The following is a 20,290-nucleotide window of genomic DNA, read 5'->3' as shown; positions in this document are numbered from 1 at the left end:
TCAAATTTATAAAATTTTGTAAGTATTTCGAGTACAAACCTACACATATAACTCATGTATGTTTCTATTCTACTAAATAAGTTAAAAAGGTGTTTGTAGTTGCTAATGTTTGACCAAATCTCATCTTTTTATGACATCTTTTAGGAGGACCTTATATCTTACTATAAATTAATCTGGTGGTTAAATATTTGCACTTATGGAACTAGGGTAGGCCTAAAAAGATCGAATGCTGCTTAGAAAGAGTATTATTTTGTTTTGCGGAGTAAATGCTTGACAGTAAAACTGTATGAGTCAGCCGCGGGGAAACATCGGAGGGTAGGCGCAACCGGTTCCATTCCGTGAGGCTTTCTAGCTGCCACTACAAGCCAGAATTCATGAAACGTCCACGTAAAATTTCAAAGGTGACGAAACCTGCCCACAATATCAATGATCTGTGTGTGGTCCAAAGTCCAAACACAAAAAGGCAAGTGGCTGCGGGGATTTTTCTCCACTGACGAAACCAGCCAAGTACTGTACGTACCACTACATTTTTCTCTCCTGATGATAAATAAAAAATAAAAAAAGGGGTTGGTAGAAGAATCCAATTACAGTTCCCCCAAGGCCCAAGCGCCGGCGCCTTCAAATCCAAACCCATAAATAAACCTCATTACGACCTCCAGTATTCTCTAACCACTTCCTCCGCTCTTTCGTCCTTCCCACGAAGGCGAGGAGTGTGGTGCCCTGTGCCCGCCACGGCGTGGGATGCTGACGCTTCGTCTCCGCCTCCGCCACCGCCTCTCCGGTTGATCCGCCGCCGAGGTGAGCGCTCCGTCCCGCCCGTGGATCCTCCCGATTGCGAGCCATGCTATGGATTCTTCCGCGGCGTGTGTTCCTCACTTCCTCTGATTTCGATGCCTTGTCGCGTAGTTCCTGTCAGTTTGAGTGGCTCTCGTTGGGCGACCTCGCGCGCGCAAGAGATAAACCGAAGTTTTACCGGGAAAGTTGTTGCGGGCGAGTTTCCCTTTCCCACATATTTTGTGGTAGCCTCTGCGGAGGATCTCGCGAGGATGGACCATTCACGGGCGCGGATTCTCGATTCTGTCGAGATGATAAAGCCTCGTTGTTAATATCGCCGTTTGCCCTTTTCGTGCCTGGCGTGTCTTAGTGGACTAGTGGAGTGGGCATGTGACGCCGCTTCCGCTGCCGCCGCCGCGGCCGCAGCACCCACCGCTCGTTCGCCAGAATAGTATAGGGTGCAGTTGCGTGGAGATCCACCCGCTCGTGGATTGGCTTCTCCTTCGGCTTGCAACTGGCAAGTGATTCTGGCCTTGGTTGGATGTGTTCTCTCGGTCCATTCAGTTAGTTTTGGATTCGTGTGTTTCGTGCTGTGGTGCCCTATCCATCCTTGACTTGATGAGGTGATGATTCTTCACTTCTTCAGTATGCTGGTCGATTTTTGTTGAGCCGCACTCGTACCCAATTATTAAGCTGGGTCCAGTTTATTTTTTTTTAATTTTTTTGTGGGCATCAACTGAATCTCCATGCCGTCGTCCCTCGGAAAGTCTGCTTCTGTGTATACCTTCATTTGGTGAAATTATCTGCATCAGAGTACTTAGAAACCGAAGTGTTTGTTCTAGTTCATTTTTGGGTTAGTAGATAAGTTTCCTGTTAGGTTGGTGTGAATGACAGTGCTCATTATCTGGATTATCTCTTATTTCATTGGTTTAATTCTTGAATTCAGGAGAACATCAGAACTGATTGAAGAACAGGGTTGGTAAGTGGAGGGAGTGAGATGGGGTTCGACCCACTGGAGTGGTACTGCCAGCCGGTCAAGAATGGTGTGTGGTCGCTTGTGGTGGAGAATGCGTTCGGCGCCTACACTCCGTGTGGCACTGACACCCTGGTGGTCTGCATCTCATACCTCGCACTCTTTGGCGTTTGCTTCTATCGTATATGGAGGACGACGAGGGACTACACACTGCAGCGGTACAAGTTACGTTCACCATACTACAACTACCTGCTTGGACTACTTGTGGTGTACTGCATAGCAGAGCTGCTTTATCGGATTGCCACTGGTACCTCCATCATGAACTTGGATGGGCAGACTGGCCTTGCTCCATTTGAGGTGAGAAGGATCTACATGACATTGTTATCAAGTTCTGCTGAATCCATATGCTGATATGCTATTGCCCCCGTACAAGTATGTTTGCATAGTGCCAGTATGATCACTACATTGTAGGAAGTACTTTATGTGATTTGCAGAAATTATTGCATTTTATATTCATTCTGACAAGTACAGGAAGTATATCTTTTCTTTGGTGGTACTTCTCAGCCCCATTGTAAAGATTGCCATGTTGGAAAATACCATCCAAGTAATTTGAATGTGTGCCCTTGGCCCTTGCTCATGTCATCGTCATATCGGACAGTAGTTTCCAATTTGTACATATTATGATGGCAGGGACCTAATTTTCTCCTTGATTTTGTTACCACTATAACTAGAGTTAACTTGCAATGTGCAGAAAATGCTGATAGAGTATATAACCATAACTCAAGTGAATAGTTCCTTAGTTATAAAATTATGTAAAATATGATCTAACCTTTACTTTTTACATATTTTTGTAATTTTTGTCCCTTTGGGTCATTTAAAAATCTGCATTTCTACAGATTGTCTCATTGATCATTGAGTCTGCTGCTTGGTGCTGTATGCTTGTAATGATTCTGCTCGAGACAAGAATTTACATCAATGAGTTCAGATGGTACATTCGGTTTGTGGTCATTTACGTGATGGTTGGTGAAGCTGCTATGTTCAATCTTGTGCTCTCGGCGAGGCAGTTCTACAGTTCAAGGTACACTACATCTGTAACATTTATTTTCTTGATGGGACCTTTATTGGTCGTGACTCTACTTTTTTGTCATGTTAGCACTTTTAATATTGGCTAACTTTGATATCTTTTTTCCTATTCAGTTCAATCTTTTACCTATACTGCAGTGAGATTGCATGCCAGGTCTGCATCTTCATTTCTAGTGTTAAATAACCATATTTTTATTAGCACTCAGTACTCTCATACTGAACCTTTATTTTCTACAGTTCTTGTTTGGAATTCTCATGGTGGTTTATCTGCCTAGCGTGGATCCATATCCGGGTTATACCCCGATCAGGAATGAGGTGCTGGTTGATAATACTGATTATGAACCTCTTCCCGGCGGTGAGCAGATTTGCCCTGAGAGACATGTCAACATATTTGCCAGTAAGTGATTAGAAGTTGTTGCACACTATCATATATGCACACAATTAACTTTCTATCACTGTTTAAATAATGACAGATTTTGCTATCTTGTGACTTTGCTAGGAATATTCTTTTTATGGATGACTCCTCTAATGCAACAAGGATTTAGAAGGCCCATTACAGATAAGGATATCTGGAAATTGGACAGCTGGGACGAGACTGAAACTTTGTATAGCCAGTATGTTTTTTTTTTCATTTTCCTTGTTAAAATGTCAAATACTTGAGCCTGCAAATCTTAACGTGGCAATCCTATCAGATTCCAGAAATGCTGGAATGATGAACTTCGAAAACCAAAACCTTGGCTGTTACGAGCTCTTCATAGTAGTCTTTGGGGAAGGTATGCACATTCGACACCCGATACCTATACATCTGATTTGATGTTTCTGCCTGTAGTGATTAGTTATTTTCATTTTCAGGTTCTGGCTGGGTGGATTTTTCAAGGTACATTTTCTTTAGATGATGTGCCCTGTAGTTTCCTTTCAATACTTTTGTGATATTCTCAGCAGCTCATCTTTTTTCGCTCTCAACTTTGTAGATTGGCAATGATGCTTCTCAATTTGTTGGTCCACTTGTATTGAACCTGTTGTTAGAGGTATGCCTTCTCATTCCATGACATCCCCCCCCCCCATCGTTAACAGTGCTACTGACGTGCATTGATTCTAGAACAGAATGTGTGATTATGCATATCTTAGCGCACCTTTATTTTGCTCTTTGCACCAATAAACTTTGTTTTTCTTTTTTTTGACAGTCTATGCAAAAAGGTGATCCGTCTTGGAGCGGGTACATCTATGCTTTCTCGATCTTTGCAGGAGTGGTATGGATCATTTTTGTTTCCTGCATGTTGTGCACCACATCTCTTTGTTGTTTCGGTGTAGTTGAACCAACAATTATAGTACTTACGACTCTTTTCATTTTTCAGTCACTTGGGGTTCTTGCTGAGGCACAGTACTTTCAGAACGTCATGCGTGTGGGTTTCAGGTTGAGGTCCACATTGGTATGTGTTTCTTTTATATGAAGAACTTTTATTGTCCTTCTGTAAGAGGTTGTACAGTAAACAGGCATCCTTGAAAATTGAAATATCTTGTTCCACTTTCTTGAGACCACTCTTACTTTTATTTAGGTTGGCTTGGGGATCACAATTCCTGATTTGTGATAACATGTGGATTCCTTACAAAGCCTTTTAGTCCAAGCAGATTGTGGTAGGGAACTTAATGACATAATTGAGAGTGTTTTTGCAAATTCCCCTTTAACATCATAGAATAGACCTGGTTTTGTTGGTAATGATATTAGTTTAATGTGAATTCATCTTTAGCATCTAGAATACAGACCTGCTATTAGGTTTCTACGTTAAAGGTTTTGTATTCTTCTTTTAGCTACAGTCATCAAAGTTTTCATCGAAATCTGACCTTTTGTTCTTGTACAGATTGCAGCTGTTTTCCGCAAGTCTTTGCGACTAACTAATGAGAGTCGTAGAAAGTTTGCTTCTGGGAGGATTACCAATTTGATTTCAACTGATGCGGAGTCCCTTCAGGTATATTTTTGTGTTAGACTGGCTCAATGTTACAAAGGATGGAAGGACTGAAGGAAGGAGAAAGTACCATGTGTGGATGCCGTGCATGCTGCCCATTTATGGCTTTCTGTTTTGCACCCTTCTAATTTAGATTTGTACCTTTGCAGCAAGTGTGCCAGCAGCTTCACAGCCTATGGTCTGCTCCTTTCCGCATTGTTATTTCCATCGTCCTTCTATATGCACAGCTTGGTCCTGCAGCATTAGTCGGTGCACTTATGCTGGTTCTTTTGTTTCCAATTCAGGTACATTTCTCTTTGTCAATATGCATTCCTGGAATTTCTGGCATTGCATATCTAAATGTGTCCACACCGTCTGTTTTAGTGACAGTTCCAATGTTACTAGTGATTTTTTTGTCACCTCTCATCTGGATACAGCTGTAGCATCTGTTCGCATACAGACACACACCTACACCACACACACACTCACACCACACTCACACCACTAGTACGCGAGCAGACCTACAACTATACACAGATATGAAGACGCATCCTAGAGAGATCACCAGAAACCAGCAGGCTTTGTAGGCGACGGGAACGTCGCAGTCATTCTGTGGCACCACACATTGAGAGGCTTCACTGGAAGTTATTATGGGAATAAATCCCGGTGAGAACACCAGCGCCGAACCCGGGGTTCGAACGCTGGTGGGCAGCGTGCTCACCTGCACCGCGTGCCAACCGAGCCAGAGCTCGTTCTCTGTTACTAGTGAATTGGCTTCTACATTTGCTAGAGAAAAGATGTTCGCTATGTACAAATCCTTGAGGACATTGGGGTTGATATAGGAGCCTTACTGTAATCATGCAGTTGTGAAATTTTGATTCATCTGTTGATATTGTAGTCCCTTTTGGCTTTCACCTATTCGTGCTGTCAGCAATCAGCATGTATGTTTTCTTAGCAATCCTTATGACTTTGTTCAGCTCCTATTTAGAAATATCAATTAGAATTTATCTGTTAATATGTTGGGATTTCTAGGAAGAACCACTGGTTATAGTCTCTGTATGTCAAAAATAAATAGCCGGAAATTTAGTTGTTAAGTACTCTCTCCGTTCCAAATTATAAGACGTTTTGGCTTTTCTAGATACAATTGCTTTTACTATGTATCTAGATCTAAGTGCATAGCAAAAGCTATGTATCTAAAAAGCCAAAACATCTTATAACTTGGAATGGAGGGAGTAGTTATTTCACATTTTCACACTTCATATAGATGAAGTGGTCCTGGAAGGTTGGAACTAAAATTTTAAAAGCTTTATGATGTATCTGTTCATTTAACGGCCTGTGTTTTTCCAGTCAAGGTTGATAACACAGATTGTGGGGTCAGTTTGTTGTTGTAGCATCTTCAGGACAATCTATTTGTAAATTTTGACACATCTCTGTCAAATAAGTTGTGGTTTGTGAAGTTTCTTTAAGTTTACTGCTTTTAGCTTTCAACATAGATTTGGCTGGTTAATCTATTTGTATTTAATTTTTCAGACAGTAATCATCAGCAAAATGCAAAAACTTACTAAGGAGGGGTTGCAAAGGACCGACAAGCGAATCAGTCTCATGAATGAAGTATTAGCTGCCATGGATACGGTCAAGTATGTTATATTCACTTTTTTGTTATCACGATTAGTAACATTTAGTTTTGGTTATAACTGTTCCAACTTCCAAAAACTTCATTGTTAGGTGCTATGCTTGGGAGCAAAGTTTCCAGTCAAAGGTGCAGGACATCCGCGATGATGAACTTTCTTGGTTCCGCAGGGCTCAGTTGCTTGCTGCGGTATACTCCTTTAGTTTTGGAATAATTCCAAGATTGATGTTTTTGTACATAAGATGACTTGTGCGAAGTTCTGTCGTGCACCATGTATGTGCTTTCAAAATTAAACTCAAGTTTGCACTATTTATCATTTTTCTTGCTTGTTGCAGCTGAATAGCTTTATCCTGAACAGTATACCGGTCGTTGTCACTGTTGTTTCGTTTGGTGTATATTCTCTACTGGGAGGTGATTTGACACCAGCAAAGGCGTTTACTTCTCTTTCATTATTTGCAGTCTTAAGGTTCCCACTTTTCATGCTCCCGAATCTGATAACTCAGGTATGTATGACACTGTCTTGTTTTCCTTTTATTAAATTATCTGTAAAGCTACTTGGAAGTTACACAGCATTTCTATCTCTATATAAAGTAGCTTCTTATGTCCTTTGATAATTGTTTTCCCTTTGTTCTGCTTTCATTTGGCTTAGAAAAGTTAAGCGCTAAATATTTTTGGCTTAGAAAATTTATCCGGCTAAATTTTTGTCTGGGATTTTGATTCTAACCATTGATGGCTTGATTTTCTGTGTTGTTTTTCCTTCAACAGTGATGTTTGGTACTCACAGTTTCTTAACAGTATTGCTTTTCTTTTTAAATTCAACAGGTGGTTAATTGTAAGGTGTCATTGAAGCGTCTAGAAGATCACCTGTTGGCTGAAGAGAGATTACTTCTGCCAAATCCACCTATTGATCCTGATCTTCCAGCCATTTCTATCAAGAATGGGTTTTTTTCATGGGAATCAGAGGTAGTAAATTCATGTTTCATATATTTTTATTTACTTGCCACTTTCATTTATTTATTCTTCACTCTTCGAATTGCTGCCCTTAGGATTTATGGTAGTTGATTTCTTGTCCCCTGATTCTCTAGCCATCAGATATTGAAAAATATGTCATTAGCACAACTCTCTTCAGGTAGGTCTGAAATGGACAGTGAATCAAAGTATTTATAGGCTACCATGCTCCATGGGCAGGAGTAATCAGAACTAGAGATAGAAACTTATTACCAAATAGCCCATGTTGTAAGATAGCTAAAAGAAGATGACATATGTTGATGTCTTCCTAGTTGATCATAGGACTCAAGTTGCTACTCTCATTGCCCCTGATAGTCTTATATCAAAATCCTTTTTGCCAATATGAGTCTAGAGCTATCAATGTGAACTTCATCTGATTTTAAGATGCATATTAAAAACCAAAATTTTGAATGTTGGCAGGCTCAGAGACCAACTTTATCAAATGTAAATCTGGATGTACCTGTTGGAAGTTTAGTTGCAATAGTTGGAAGCACTGGTGAAGGTAAAACTTCTCTCATATCTGCAATGCTTGGAGAAATACCACCAGTATCTGGATCAGGTACCTCAGTGGTCATTCGTGGATCAGTGGCTTACGTTCCTCAAGTTTCCTGGATCTTCAATGCTACTGTGAGATTCTCTGCTGCTTTGTTGTGTCAAATCAAACCATATATAACTTCTGCATAGATCTAACCGTGACCCCACAGGTACGGGACAATATTTTGTTTGGGTCTCCCTTTCAACCCCCACGCTATGAGAAAGCGATTGATGTCACTTCATTGCGGCATGACCTTGACCTACTCCCAGTAAGTTCTAAATACAAGTATTCCATCTTCAATGTTCAGATGGAAATTTTGGAAAATTATGGCATCCATTTGATGAAGAAAGAGCTTCCTGGAGAACATGTTCCTTCATTTGGCATGTTATAATCCAGTGATGCCTTTGTATTTTTCTAATACTGGTGCATGGTGTTTTAATTTGCCACTGCACATTAACAAATATTGGATTTGATTATGCTTGCTATCAGGGAGGCGATCTGACAGAGATTGGTGAAAGAGGAGTTAATATTAGTGGAGGGCAGAAGCAAAGAGTTTCAATGGCAAGAGCTGTGTATTCTGATTCAGATGTGTACATATTTGATGATCCACTCAGTGCATTAGATGCCCATGTTGGCCGTCAGGTGCATTCACCATCTTGTTTGTGCTTTCTATTTTTATGATCTATACTCACATACTGAAAAGGACGAATCATCGACAATGTTCTGATCCTTATTATTAGGTTCTCTTTACCTTAGGAGGCATGGAGACTAGTCTGGACAGGATAACAGGATAAAAATTAACTCTTGCCACCTAGAACCCAGATATTAATAACAACTTAGTTATGTTCATTGACACATGGATTTGTGCAAACTGAAAAGTATAAAGTAATATCAACAAACACCGATGTATTGCTGCCTGACAATACATAATAGATTCATCATTCACATTAATTACTTGATTCATAGTTTATACAACTTATCTCAAATGGCTTTCTGTGGATATTTCATGTATCACACATCATATAATAATCATATGGTCTTAATGTGTTGCACTGTCTGGGATTAGTGATTGCAATTTAGGTTTCTGCTGTAATAAATATTTAGGCTTTCTGAATTGTGTTCTTTTCCTATTTTTTCTTTATTCTTAATTTACTCCTGAGGTTGAGCTCTAGAATCTTAGTAGCTTTGAGTGGTTAGAGGTCGTGTTTTTTCTTCAGAGTGGCACGCCTGTAACTTTTTTTGCCCGGTGTGTGTGTCCAGTGTGTTGGGAGATGCTTCTTTAGCCTCTCCTTTGTATTATACTATTATTTCTTCTTCCTTAAATGAAATGACACGCAGCTCTCCTTCGTTGTTTGAAAAAAAAAATACTCTTGCCGACTATTATCATTGATATTAGTACATGTGCAGGTATTTGATAAATGTATCAAAGGGGAACTACAGCATAAAACCCGGGTTCTTGTTACCAACCAGCTGCATTTTCTGCCATATGTTGATAAAATACTGCTAATTCATGATGGTGTAATTAAAGAGGAGGGTACTTTTGATGAACTTAGCAACAGTGGGGAGCTCTTCAAGAAGCTCATGGAAAATGCTGGAAAAATGGAGGAACAGGTGGAAGAGGATGAAAGTAAACCAAAGGATGTTGCAAAACAAACTGAAAATGTGGATGTTATTATAGCTGATGAAGGTTCACAGAAGAGCCAGGATAGTTCTAGTAAAACAAAACCAGGAAAATCTGTGCTTATTAAACAAGAGGAAAGGGAAACTGGGGTTGTCAGTGTGAAGGTCCTTTCACGGTAAGAGAATATTCTGTGATTGTCCTTAATCCTTTGAGGTGTATATAATATAATACATGATTTCTGAGTATTGTGGTCTGATCTTCGCAGTTACAAAATTGCACTGGGAGGGATGTGGGTGGTGTCCATACTCTTCTTCTGCTATGCACTGACTGAAGTTCTTCGCATTTCAAGTAGCACATGGTTGAGCGTTTGGACTGATCAGGGTTCTCTGAAAATTCATGGCCCTGGTTACTATAATTTGATCTATGGGATTCTTTCATTTGGGCAGGTATTTCTACCCATTGTTTACTTATTCAATATTTTGCACCCTCTTTTGTGTCAATGATTAATGGGATTTTGAGTTAATAAAGTGGAACTTTTGGTTTAGGTTCTAGTCACTCTCTCAAATTCATACTGGTTGATTATATCAAATCTTCGGGCAGCCAAAAGGCTTCATGATGCCATGCTCCGATCAATATTGAGAGCACCCATGGTGTTTTTTCATACAAACCCACTTGGACGGATCATCAACAGATTTTCGAAGGATTTGGGTGACATTGACCGAAATGTTGCTGTATTTGTCAATATGTTTATGGCACAAATATCTCAGTTGCTCTCAACTTTCGTTCTCATCGGTTTTGTCAGCACCATGTCTCTTTGGGCTATCATGCCACTCCTGATTTTGTTTTATGCAGCTTACCTCTATTACCAGGTATGACAACCAAAAACTACATCACTAAAATCAAAGTTTGTATTATGGAACACCGAACACATGAAAATAAGCACCACCATGACATCCACATGGGAATGACTAAAAACCCAAGTTACATCTCACCCAGAAATAAGCTGTCAGTCACCACAAAACCAAATAATTTCATCCCATCTACTAGTATTGCATGAAACAAGTTGCACAGATTAATATTGATTAGACCAGTCAGGCATTTATGGAAGGAAAAGCTTTCATACGCCTACTTCCCTCATTCTTTCAGTCTTATAGATGAATCTATCGTTACTTTTTGCCTTTGTTGACACTTTGTATTTCCATCTTCTCAGGCAACATCTCGCGAGGTGAAGCGTCTGGATTCCATTACCAGGTCTCCTGTGTATGCTCAGTTTTCAGAGGCTTTGAATGGTCTGTCCACAATCCGTGCCTATAAAGCCTATGATAGAATGGCAAACATCAACGGGAGATCAATGGACAACAACATTAGGTTCACACTTGTGAACATGAGTGCAAATAGGTGGCTAGCTATTCGTCTGGAAACATTGGGTGGCATCATGATATGGTTTACAGCAACTTTTGCTGTCATGCAAAATCAACGAGCAGAGAATCAGGAGGCCTTTGCTTCTACAATGGGTCTTCTTCTTACTTACACTCTCAATATTACCAATTTACTCACAGCTGTTCTTCGTCTCGCTAGTCTTGCTGAAAATAGTTTAAATGCTGTTGAACGGGTCGGAACATACATTGAGTTACCTTCAGAAGCTCCTCCTGTCATTGAGGATCATAGGCCACCCCCTGGTTGGCCATCATCAGGTGTCACCAAGTTTGAAGACGTCGTGCTTCGATATCGACCAGAACTTCCTCCTGTTCTTCATGGCATATCTTTTGTTATTAATGGAAGTGAGAAGGTAGGAATAGTTGGCAGAACAGGTGCTGGTAAATCTAGCATGCTTAATGCTTTGTTCCGTATTGTGGAGCTTGAACGAGGGAGAATATTAATTGATGATTGTGACACTTCTAAGTTTGGAATTTGGGACCTGCGCAAAGTTCTAGGAATAATACCACAGGCACCAGTTCTATTCTCAGGTATGTTAGTGAAAAATACTCCCTCCATTCCAAATTATAAGTCATTCCAAGAATCTTGGAGAGTCAAAACATCTCAAGTTTAACCGAAATTATTGAGAGAATTACAAAGATTTAGAACATCAAACAGGTATACGATAAAAATATAATTAATGAAGAATCTAATGATACTTAGTTGGTATCATAAATGTTATTATCTTATCGTATAAATTTGGTCAAACTTGAGATGCTTTGACTCTCCAAAATTGTTGGAATGACTTATGACTTATAATTTGGGATGGAGGGAGTACATGTTAGCTGCTGGAGCTTCTTTTTTTTTTTGTAACTTGTGTTTTCTAGCTCTTCTTTTGTGGCAAATGTTTATTAATGCCCTTTCAGGTTCTGTTCGGTTTAATCTGGATCCCTTTAACGAGCACAATGATGCGGATCTCTGGGAGGCTCTGGAAAGGGCTCATCTAAAAGATGTTATAAGGAGGAATCCTTTAGGATTAGATGCCGAGGTATGCAGTTTTCATGATTTTATTCATGGAAGTTCACGACTATTGATTCTCGGTTGTCATTTTATTTTACAAATGGTATACGTATATGCTTGTACAAATATTCCACTTTTTTCTTACGAAACGCAAGGTAGTCTTCAGTGAGACTCTTGAGTCAGACATGTGTTAGCATTTGGTATACTTTAATTATCAGTATTTTACGAGTGATGTCGAAGGACTTTGTTTTGTAATGTCAGGAGGAATCACTAAACAATATAATTGTGTTTTAGTCCTATAGAAAACAATACTAAATTCAGTCATTAGATTTGTATTAGAGATTTTTCAGGTTCCTTTTGGGGTTTAGAAAAAACTAGACCAACCTGGAGGAACTATGTGGCATTTTATTTAGAAGAAAATAGGCATCCTAATTCGCCTCGAGGACTTGAATCTCGGTGGTCTGGGCATACATCCACACCCTTGACCAACTGAGCTAGCTTAGCTTTTTTTTCTCTCTCTCTCTCTCTCTTTTGGGGTTTAGAAAGTTTTCTGTAACTTGAGTTTCACTATATTGACACAGGTCTCTGAAGCTGGTGAAAATTTCAGTGTAGGACAACGGCAACTGTTGAGCTTAGCTCGTGCGTTGCTAAGAAGAGCAAAGATACTCGTTCTTGATGAGGCAACAGCAGCAGTTGACGTGCGGACTGATGCTCTTATTCAGAAAACAATCCGAGAAGAATTCAAAAGTAGCACAATGCTCATAATTGCCCACCGTTTGAACACTGTCATTGACTGTGACAGGTTGCTTATTCTAAGTGCTGGGCAGGTATGTTCTAACCTTTTGTCTTCTTTTGTTCTGCTTGATTCTTATAATAGCTGTATGCCAACATTTTCATGTCATGTGTTGATTATTGTATGTTTCTAAGTTACTTTCAGTGTCTCTTATGGATAACAGTTCTTTAGGCCGTATTAATGTTTTTTCTGTATCTGTCTGAACAAATACTAAATTTGACCATGGTGAACTAGTTCTTAGGTTTTCATAAGACTAGAATCAAAAGACTAAAGAAGCTATGTATCACTCACAGTGTTCTTTGTCATGTCTCATTCATGTTGTATGGGTCTTTATGTTTGTTGTGTAGCATTAATCGTGATATTTTCACCAGTGAGGTAACTTTGAAGTAGTCATTCCTATAAATAGATAATACCTAAATCAAAATTACTTCACACTTTGTCCCAACTTCATATTTGTTGGGAATTAAGTCTTGTAATGTTGTGTTTCAGGTTCTGGAATTTGACTCTCCTGAGAATCTTCTAAGCAATGAGGAGAGTGCTTTCTCCAAGATGGTGCAAAGTACAGGAACTAGCAACACAGAATACCTCAAGGTAATTTGCATCGAGTACTGAATCTATTCTAATCTTGCCATGCAGTCACAGTGACAAGGACTATTGCATGTCTGCTTGCAATCCTGTCATGCCCATCTGTGCTAATCTGCACCATACATCATGGCTTCAGAAGTTTGCTAATTCATCTTTCTTTGTGAATGAAAAATGGTCAACAGAGTCTTGTATTTGGAAGTGGAGAAGAGAGGTCCCGGAGGGAAGAAATCAAGCTGCAAGATATCCAAAGGAGATGGGTTGCATCTAACCGGTGGGCTGAGGCTGCCCGGTTTGCGCTTGCTAGAAGCCTCACATCATCACATAGTGACCTCCTTTCACTAGAAGCTGCAGAGGGAAATAATATTCTGAGGAGAACAAAGGATGCTGTAATCACTCTGCAAAGCGTACTAGAAGGGAAGCACAATACTGAAATCGATGAATCTCTAACTCAGTATCAGGTCCCAGCTGATCGATGGTGGTCTTCACTTTACAAAGTGATCGAAGGTATGGTTGGTTCCAAGTCACCTTTTTTTTCTGAGTAGCTTTGGCAGCTCTCTTTCAATCATGCTTTGGCCTGTGTGTAATGTGTCCAAGAATGATAATGCTAACTGACCTAAGTAATACTCCCTCAAGTCACTCACAAATGAGTGATGTTTTGGATAGGATCAGTCTTCAGTAAAAACCAATTAGAAATTAACAAACACGTCTACCCTTATCTTGCATTTATATCTCATTCCACAATTCTATGAAATTTGTCTTCTATATGCCATGCCAGTCTACTTTGTTTCTCAGCTGTATGTGATCCGAAGTAGCAATCAAATCTGGGGGAAAAAACAGTTGCTCTGCTTATCAACAGGTAGCTTTGTTGTGATTTTTTCTTTGACTCAATTTGTATGTATCTTTCAGGCCTCGCCACGATGAGCAGATGGGGCCGCAATCGTCTGCAGCAACCTTCTTATAATTTTGAGAACAACGGTTCTATTGACTGGGACCAAATGTAGATGTAGAATTCTGGAACACAGCAGCATTGTGGAGTAGGCTGGAGGTGCCGTTATTTCTGGCGGATTTGATTACTGCGGTGTGTAGGTGATGCTGCAGCAACTCATAACGTGCGAGCTTTAAGTAGTAGATTCACAGTCCTGATTCCTCTGAAAATGAATAACGAGCTAGTTTTGCCACAGCAGGACGATTCCTGTACCGTCGTCCGCAACGGTTTGTAATTTCTCACGGACAGTTACGACACGATTGTATGTCGGGTTTTGATAATTTGTGCCAATGCAATTTTCTTCTTCTTCTATTGAAAAAGACAAGTGTATGTGAATGGTTAGCATCTGGCTATCGGTATCATGTGGAGTCGTCTTCCTGCACCTGAGAACGAAGCAACCTTCCCCCTAACAATCGCCTTGTAGCGATCAGAAGTTGTTCATCTTGGAGTTTCAGTTTTCAACTCCCTCGTACGTAAGCGTCAGCAATGGGCCAAGGCCCAGCACGAACCGCTGGAGTGAACCGACAGACAGGCATGAAAATGCAACATTGGCGAGATTAAAAAAAAATAACGCCTTGGAATTCGGCCATACCATTTGTCCAATACAGTACTAAAGAAACGTGCTGTTCCTATAAGGCTATAAGCCTATAACGTTCGGCCATCCTAAACTCGTCCAATATACTAAAGAAATGTCCAATTCCTATAATGCGGCCATTGTAAACTCGTCCATTCGTCCAATACCAAAGAAATGTGTTGTTCATATTCCTACAACGTTAAAATTCTCTTCCGTAAATAAAAAAAGGTAATTTAGTGAGTGGGGAAGTAGATGTTTCTAAGTAAAAATAAACGGTGATATTCTACTACTACCGCACATTCGCATTCTTTTTGTTACAAACTCCCTATGACGTACCACAGATGGGTGGTAAACAAAAATAATAATCAGTAATAGGTAAAGTACATCACATAAACTATTTTTTTTACCAAACCTGGGATAGTGGGATGCCCCAGAATTGCCAGTGGTTGCCAGTGACATAGACGACAGTCTTCAATGTCCATAATGTGAAAGAAAAGAAGAAAAACAGTACCTACGATATCATAAAAGTACTCATGATACAAACTAAGCATTACTCGGCTAGTTAGGCTACCCATAATCACCGTGGAAGAAGCCATATAGTAGTCTATACGAAAACCTACCCATATAGTACATGCAGGCAGCCCATATGTGTGATGACGCCCATATTGGCATGGACTGGGGATTGAAGGGGGTGTCACACATGAGTTTGCTTTCTTGCCATTGGTGTCCCAGTTTGTCTAAATATTTATCTTTACGTGGAGAACTTCATTTTAAAGATGGTTCGTGGAAGGAGTGAGTTTGGTCTTGAGTATGGTAAATTGGGTAAGGTACATTTTTTAATCTTTATAAGTTGCATGCCCTGAACTACAAAATTAGGCAACAGACACCCTCTAACTGTCGAAATGGACACATTTGGTCCCGTGACGGGTTTCTAAAGTGATTTTCTATTTTCTAAAAATAAAAAGTAGTATTTTTTTATATCTAAAAATTCATAAATAAATTATTTTAAAACAGAAATTTATGAAAATAGTACAAGGTTTTTTTTTCTAAAAATAATGAGCATGACTACGAGCAATAAAACAATAGGAACAGAAACAAATTAGTTCTAAAAACTATATATAGATCATAAACATGTAGATAGCATTTCTAGAAAAAAACAGTACTAATTTCATATTTGTCATATAACATAAATTATTTATCAATTTTAGATTGAAAACTAGATTTTTATTATTTTTATAAAATAGAAAACCACCAACCAGCAATAGAACCATTTTTTTTCCAGTTTTGCCCGTTGGAGAATGTCTATTACTTGGTTTCAGAATTTAAGGTTGAAAATCAGACTACCGTGCAAGTTAGAGGTTGAAAAATATACTTTAGCCATGGTAAATGTGATAGTAAAATCAAAGTAAGGTCTTGAGTATGGATGAGTTATCTGTTTTGTACTCTATCAATGTTACATCACTATCAATTCAAAGCCAACTTTTTTTTCAAAACTTGATATTTAGTGCACTATATGCAATTTGTTTAGAACTCTATCATTTAGATTTCGACATTAATATTTAATGCAATACTACTGGTGTGGATATTTGGGCATTTATTTGAAGTAGGAGTGAGTCTGGTCTTGGGGTATGAGCTGTAGTGCAGGGATACGAAAATTAATGAGCCTTACACTATGACACGTAGCATTAATTAAGATATGAAAAATAAATGACTTAATTTCTTCAAGGATGTGTAAACATTTATCTTCGGCTTTATGACTTAGATTTTGAAGATTCTCAATCATTTATTTTGTGATCATACTTGGGTCATCGTATATGTATTATAAAAGCACGGGTGTGCTAGCATAGAAGCCATTCCAAACATCGACATCATAGTAGTACAATATGACTACAAAAGCAATCATCCATCTTCTGTTCTTTGCTTTGGTTTTTGCCACATTCACGGCGTATGAGGCTTGGGGAGACAAGGATTGCTACGATGAAAAACAAAGGTTTAAGCATGAATGCAACGCAAATATCAAAAGGGGTCGAAACTATGAGCGTCCAAGTAAGTCTTGTTGTGACACCGTGCGATCGGTCGACATGGCTTGTGTTCGTCGTACCATAAGCTCCGAGGAGAAGGAATTAAGTGTTCAAAAAATTTCTTTTCTTTCAATGGCTTGCAACAACTCAGTGCGAGTCGCGAAAAAATACGGAGGTAATTATATTTATACCTGATACCTTTTAGTAACTAGTAAGTAAATCCAGCAGCAGTATTTGCAAAATGTTTTGTACTTCCTCATATACAGGTAATAATGAGGGATAATGACATGTAATCTTTGTTTTCCAGAAATTCCTATACGACCAATGTGGAAGTCATTCTCGCCGCCGCCACCACATAGGCCATATCTATGAAAGATCCAAAGGGGAAGCCAACTAAAGGACAAGCATGTATAGCTTGTGATTTCATAACATGTATTATGTCATGACAATGTAACCGCGAAGAGTATCCAATAAATATGTCCATATTATCATCATGTGCCCTCACTTTGTAAGTGAATACATGAGTTCTCATTATATGCTACCTTAATAGTTCGAGCGAGTTAACGCGTGCCGCGATGGGCTACACTAAGGCCTGTTTAGATGCCTAGTACTTAAACTACAAATAACTAATATATGCTAGACCTAGTAAAGACGGATCTAAATAGATTGTGCTAATGAGCCATCTTTTTACCTATGAATCCTCTAACATGTATTAGCAAGAAGAAATGTGCTAATTGTTGCTAAAAATTAGCAAGGTAAAAGTAGAAGAACCAAACCGGCCATAGCGATGCGGAGCGGCGGCTGAACAGCCGACAACCAGCAGCATGCTCTCAGCTTGGCGTTGAGTGGATGAGAGCAAGGCTAAGGCTAGTAGTACAGCCTGCTGCTGGCTGTATGAATCTTTGCAGCTAGATCATCTCTCAGCCACCCATCCCTCGGAGTAAGGAGGTCAATGACTACGTCGCCAGCGAGAAGGAGATCGTCGAGGATGTGGCGCAACGCCGATCAGAAGGACGTGATGCCTTGTCGCGGATCGTCAAGTTGGCAGCGGTGTTGAGCCAGAAACCGAAGCCAGTCCATGGCGCCGATTTCGTCTCCAAGTTCTGGTCGTCCGGCGCTGATTCAGATTCTGATGAATCAATCGATGCGGAGATCGACTGTTCATCGCTGACTTCAGTACCGGCAGTCGCAGTGGGGTTCTCGGCGGACGACGGCAACATCGAAATCTCAACGCCGGAGCTCGTTGAGGAGGCAATCGCCGCGGGCTACACCGTGGAAGACCTCTTCAGGGCAGAAGAAGCGCTTGGATCAGGTAAAACCTCGGCAGATCGCCGTGCTCCTATCAAACTGGTGTCTGATTTTGTGCAACGTAAGGGTGCCGGGAAACCATGGCAAGGCCCTTTACCCGCTCCTAGGATTTCTCCTTCGAGAACTCTAGGGGACTGTGTTGCCAAGGCGACGTACCAGCGGCGTAAACCCCAGACGGTGAGGTCATCGGTGAGTTCGCCGGTGGGCTTCATGGTCTCGGGGAAGAAGGATCGAGTTTCAAAAAAATTCGAATTGGAGGAACCCCAGTGCCGTGATCCTGATTTTCCGCCTCTATCTACCGGTCCATCTCCTGCCGCGACGGCATCACCGCGTAAGACAGAACTGGATCGGTCTCGGGAGGGAGTGAATATGGAACAAGGCTTACCGGGGATTCCAGAGAAGGTACAAATTGGGCCTGAAAAATATTTTAGGCCCACCCGTGGGCTGTGTTTCCTTTTTGCAAGGATTGGAACAAAACCTAGAACCCACAGCCGCCACAGGCAAAAGGTCGTACTGCCGCGGGCGAAAAGAACCTTTGCCGAGGTGGTGCGCAGGGGGAAGGTTATGGCGAATCAGGGAGGCTACGGCAACCATGGTGCGCGTGGTGGAGGTGCCCCGACGGCTTTCAACCCGGGCTTCAACCCAGGATTTGATCCGGGGTTTGGAGGCAGAGGTGGTGGCCATCGTGGTAGAGGGGGTTTCTAGTCAAGTGGCCGAGGTCGCCGGGGACGTGGTCGTGAACATGGTGGATTTGATGATCGCGGACATGGTGGTTTTGGCTACCATGGTCGCTATCATGGTGGACATCACAACCATGGCCGTGATGGGTGGAATCGCGGTGGAGGTCGCAGTCATAGAGGTGGTCATGGCTGGGGAAATCATGGCCATCACCATGGGGCGCCGGGTTTTCACGGTGGCCATCCCAACGCCGGTGGCCATGGTCATGCCGCATTCCAGCAGGGCGTTTTTGGGCCTGGTGGTCATGTCGCTGGTGGCCAACCGGTTCTATCGGTCGCCGGCGCACAGGTCGGAGGACAACCGGGAGAAGGCGGCGCTGTTTTCCAGCCGGCCACGGGTGGCTTCGGCGCGGGCAATGCAGCGCTCCAACCGTCTGCTGGAGGCCTTGCTGCGGGTGCCGCGTACCAGCCTGCCGGTGCTCAGCAATAGATGGTGCCGCAGCCAGCTGGTGCTCAACACCACCCGGCAGGTACGCACCATCAACTGACCGGTGGGCAACAGGCGAACCCTGAGGTCGGGCAGGCTCCAAATGTTGTCCAACCGCCTGTCCAACATCAGATAGAGGAGAACCAGCGGCAGCTACCTCAACAGACAATTGTGCCTACGGAATAGAAGAGCCAGGGAGGGCAAGTTTTTGCTATTGAAACAAGGAAGGTGAACACTGCTCCCCAAAACCCTACTTTAGATGTTCCTGAGTCTTCTCTGAGAGGTGCTAATAAAAAAACAAAGGAAAACCATATTGTTACCGATGCCACACAAAAGGGCATACAATTGCTACTTGTACTACAGTTCTTAGTTGCGAGATTTGTCTTGGTGATCATGTGAAAAAAATATGTCCTAATTTGAAAATTTTGCAATCTACTGCTATTCCTTGTGGTATGTTGTAGAAGGTCTGGGCTTCTATTTCATACCTGTGATTGATACTCCTAAAGTAACTTCTGTTGATACTTCCGCTGTGGTACGTGTGTTGGAGGGTTCCCTTACTGCTGATCAGTTGGCAGTGGAACTTGACAAGCTACTACCAGGACACAGTTGGGTCATTAATCTAAAGGGCACTGATGCTTTTACTACTAATTTCCCTTCTTCTGAAGTGCTAAATCACATGGTGAATTGGGGCCCAATGGATACTAAATCAGTGACTGCAAAAATCAGGTTTGAAAAGGGTGCTGATAATGATGTTTATAAATATGAGATTGAGAAAGTTTGGGTCCAATTCCGGGGAATTCCTTTGGAGCTTAGAGAATTTCCTATTATCTGGGCAATTGGTACTATTCTGGGTGTTC

At 41.1% G+C, this 20,290-nt stretch overlaps 1 protein-coding gene across 3 annotated transcripts; it reads left to right on the top strand.

Moving 5' to 3' along the window:
* The first annotated feature begins 641 nt into the window (after positions 1–641).
* On the top strand, positions 642–14,678 carry LOC136497496 (ABC transporter C family member 2-like). Of its 3 annotated transcripts, none has more exons than XM_066493317.1 (29): positions 642–798; positions 1,721–2,104; positions 2,644–2,825; positions 2,945–2,984; positions 3,068–3,227; positions 3,330–3,444; positions 3,523–3,603; positions 3,683–3,707; positions 3,802–3,858; positions 4,015–4,080; positions 4,186–4,260; positions 4,690–4,797; positions 4,944–5,078; positions 6,304–6,410; positions 6,499–6,592; positions 6,739–6,906; positions 7,226–7,366; positions 7,832–8,038; positions 8,116–8,214; positions 8,436–8,588; positions 9,354–9,742; positions 9,833–10,013; positions 10,113–10,436; positions 10,778–11,534; positions 11,910–12,031; positions 12,585–12,830; positions 13,286–13,387; positions 13,564–13,885; positions 14,288–14,678. In XM_066493317.1, the coding sequence occupies exons 2-29, from the start codon at positions 1,772–1,774 to the stop codon at positions 14,380–14,382; spliced, it is 4,884 nt and encodes a 1,627-aa protein (XP_066349414.1). In that variant the 5' UTR covers positions 642–798; positions 1,721–1,771; the 3' UTR covers positions 14,383–14,678. The 3 variants fall into 3 exon arrangements, with proteins under 3 accessions (XP_066349414.1, XP_066349415.1, XP_066349416.1); XM_066493318.1 differs by lacking the exon at positions 642–798 and adding an exon at positions 966–1,291; XM_066493319.1 differs by lacking the exon at positions 642–798 and adding an exon at positions 966–1,397.
* Positions 14,679–20,290: the final 5,612 nt, after the last annotated feature.

The sequence above is a fragment of the Miscanthus floridulus genome, chromosome 12 (assembly GCF_019320115.1).
Source record: "Miscanthus floridulus cultivar M001 chromosome 12, ASM1932011v1, whole genome shotgun sequence".
Lineage (NCBI taxonomy): Eukaryota > Viridiplantae > Streptophyta > Magnoliopsida > Poales > Poaceae > Miscanthus > Miscanthus floridulus.
The sequence above is the reverse complement of the archived record's forward strand: the minus strand, read 5'-3'. Positions and strand labels throughout refer to the sequence as shown.

What these genes read in the sequence shown, in the direction of transcription:
- LOC136497496 (XM_066493317.1), top strand. Translation starts at nt 1,772, where the DNA reads ATGGGGTTCGACCCACTGGAGTGGTACTGCCAGCCGGTCAAGAATGGT. An exon ending in CTGATGCGGAGTCCCTTCAG is followed by an intron (nt 4,798 to 4,943) that starts GTATATTTTTGT and finishes GTACCTTTGCAG; the next exon opens with CAAGTGTGCCAGCAGCTTCA. An exon ending in TTCTTTTGTTTCCAATTCAG is followed by an intron (nt 5,079 to 6,303) that starts GTACATTTCTCT and finishes TTAATTTTTCAG; the next exon opens with ACAGTAATCATCAGCAAAAT.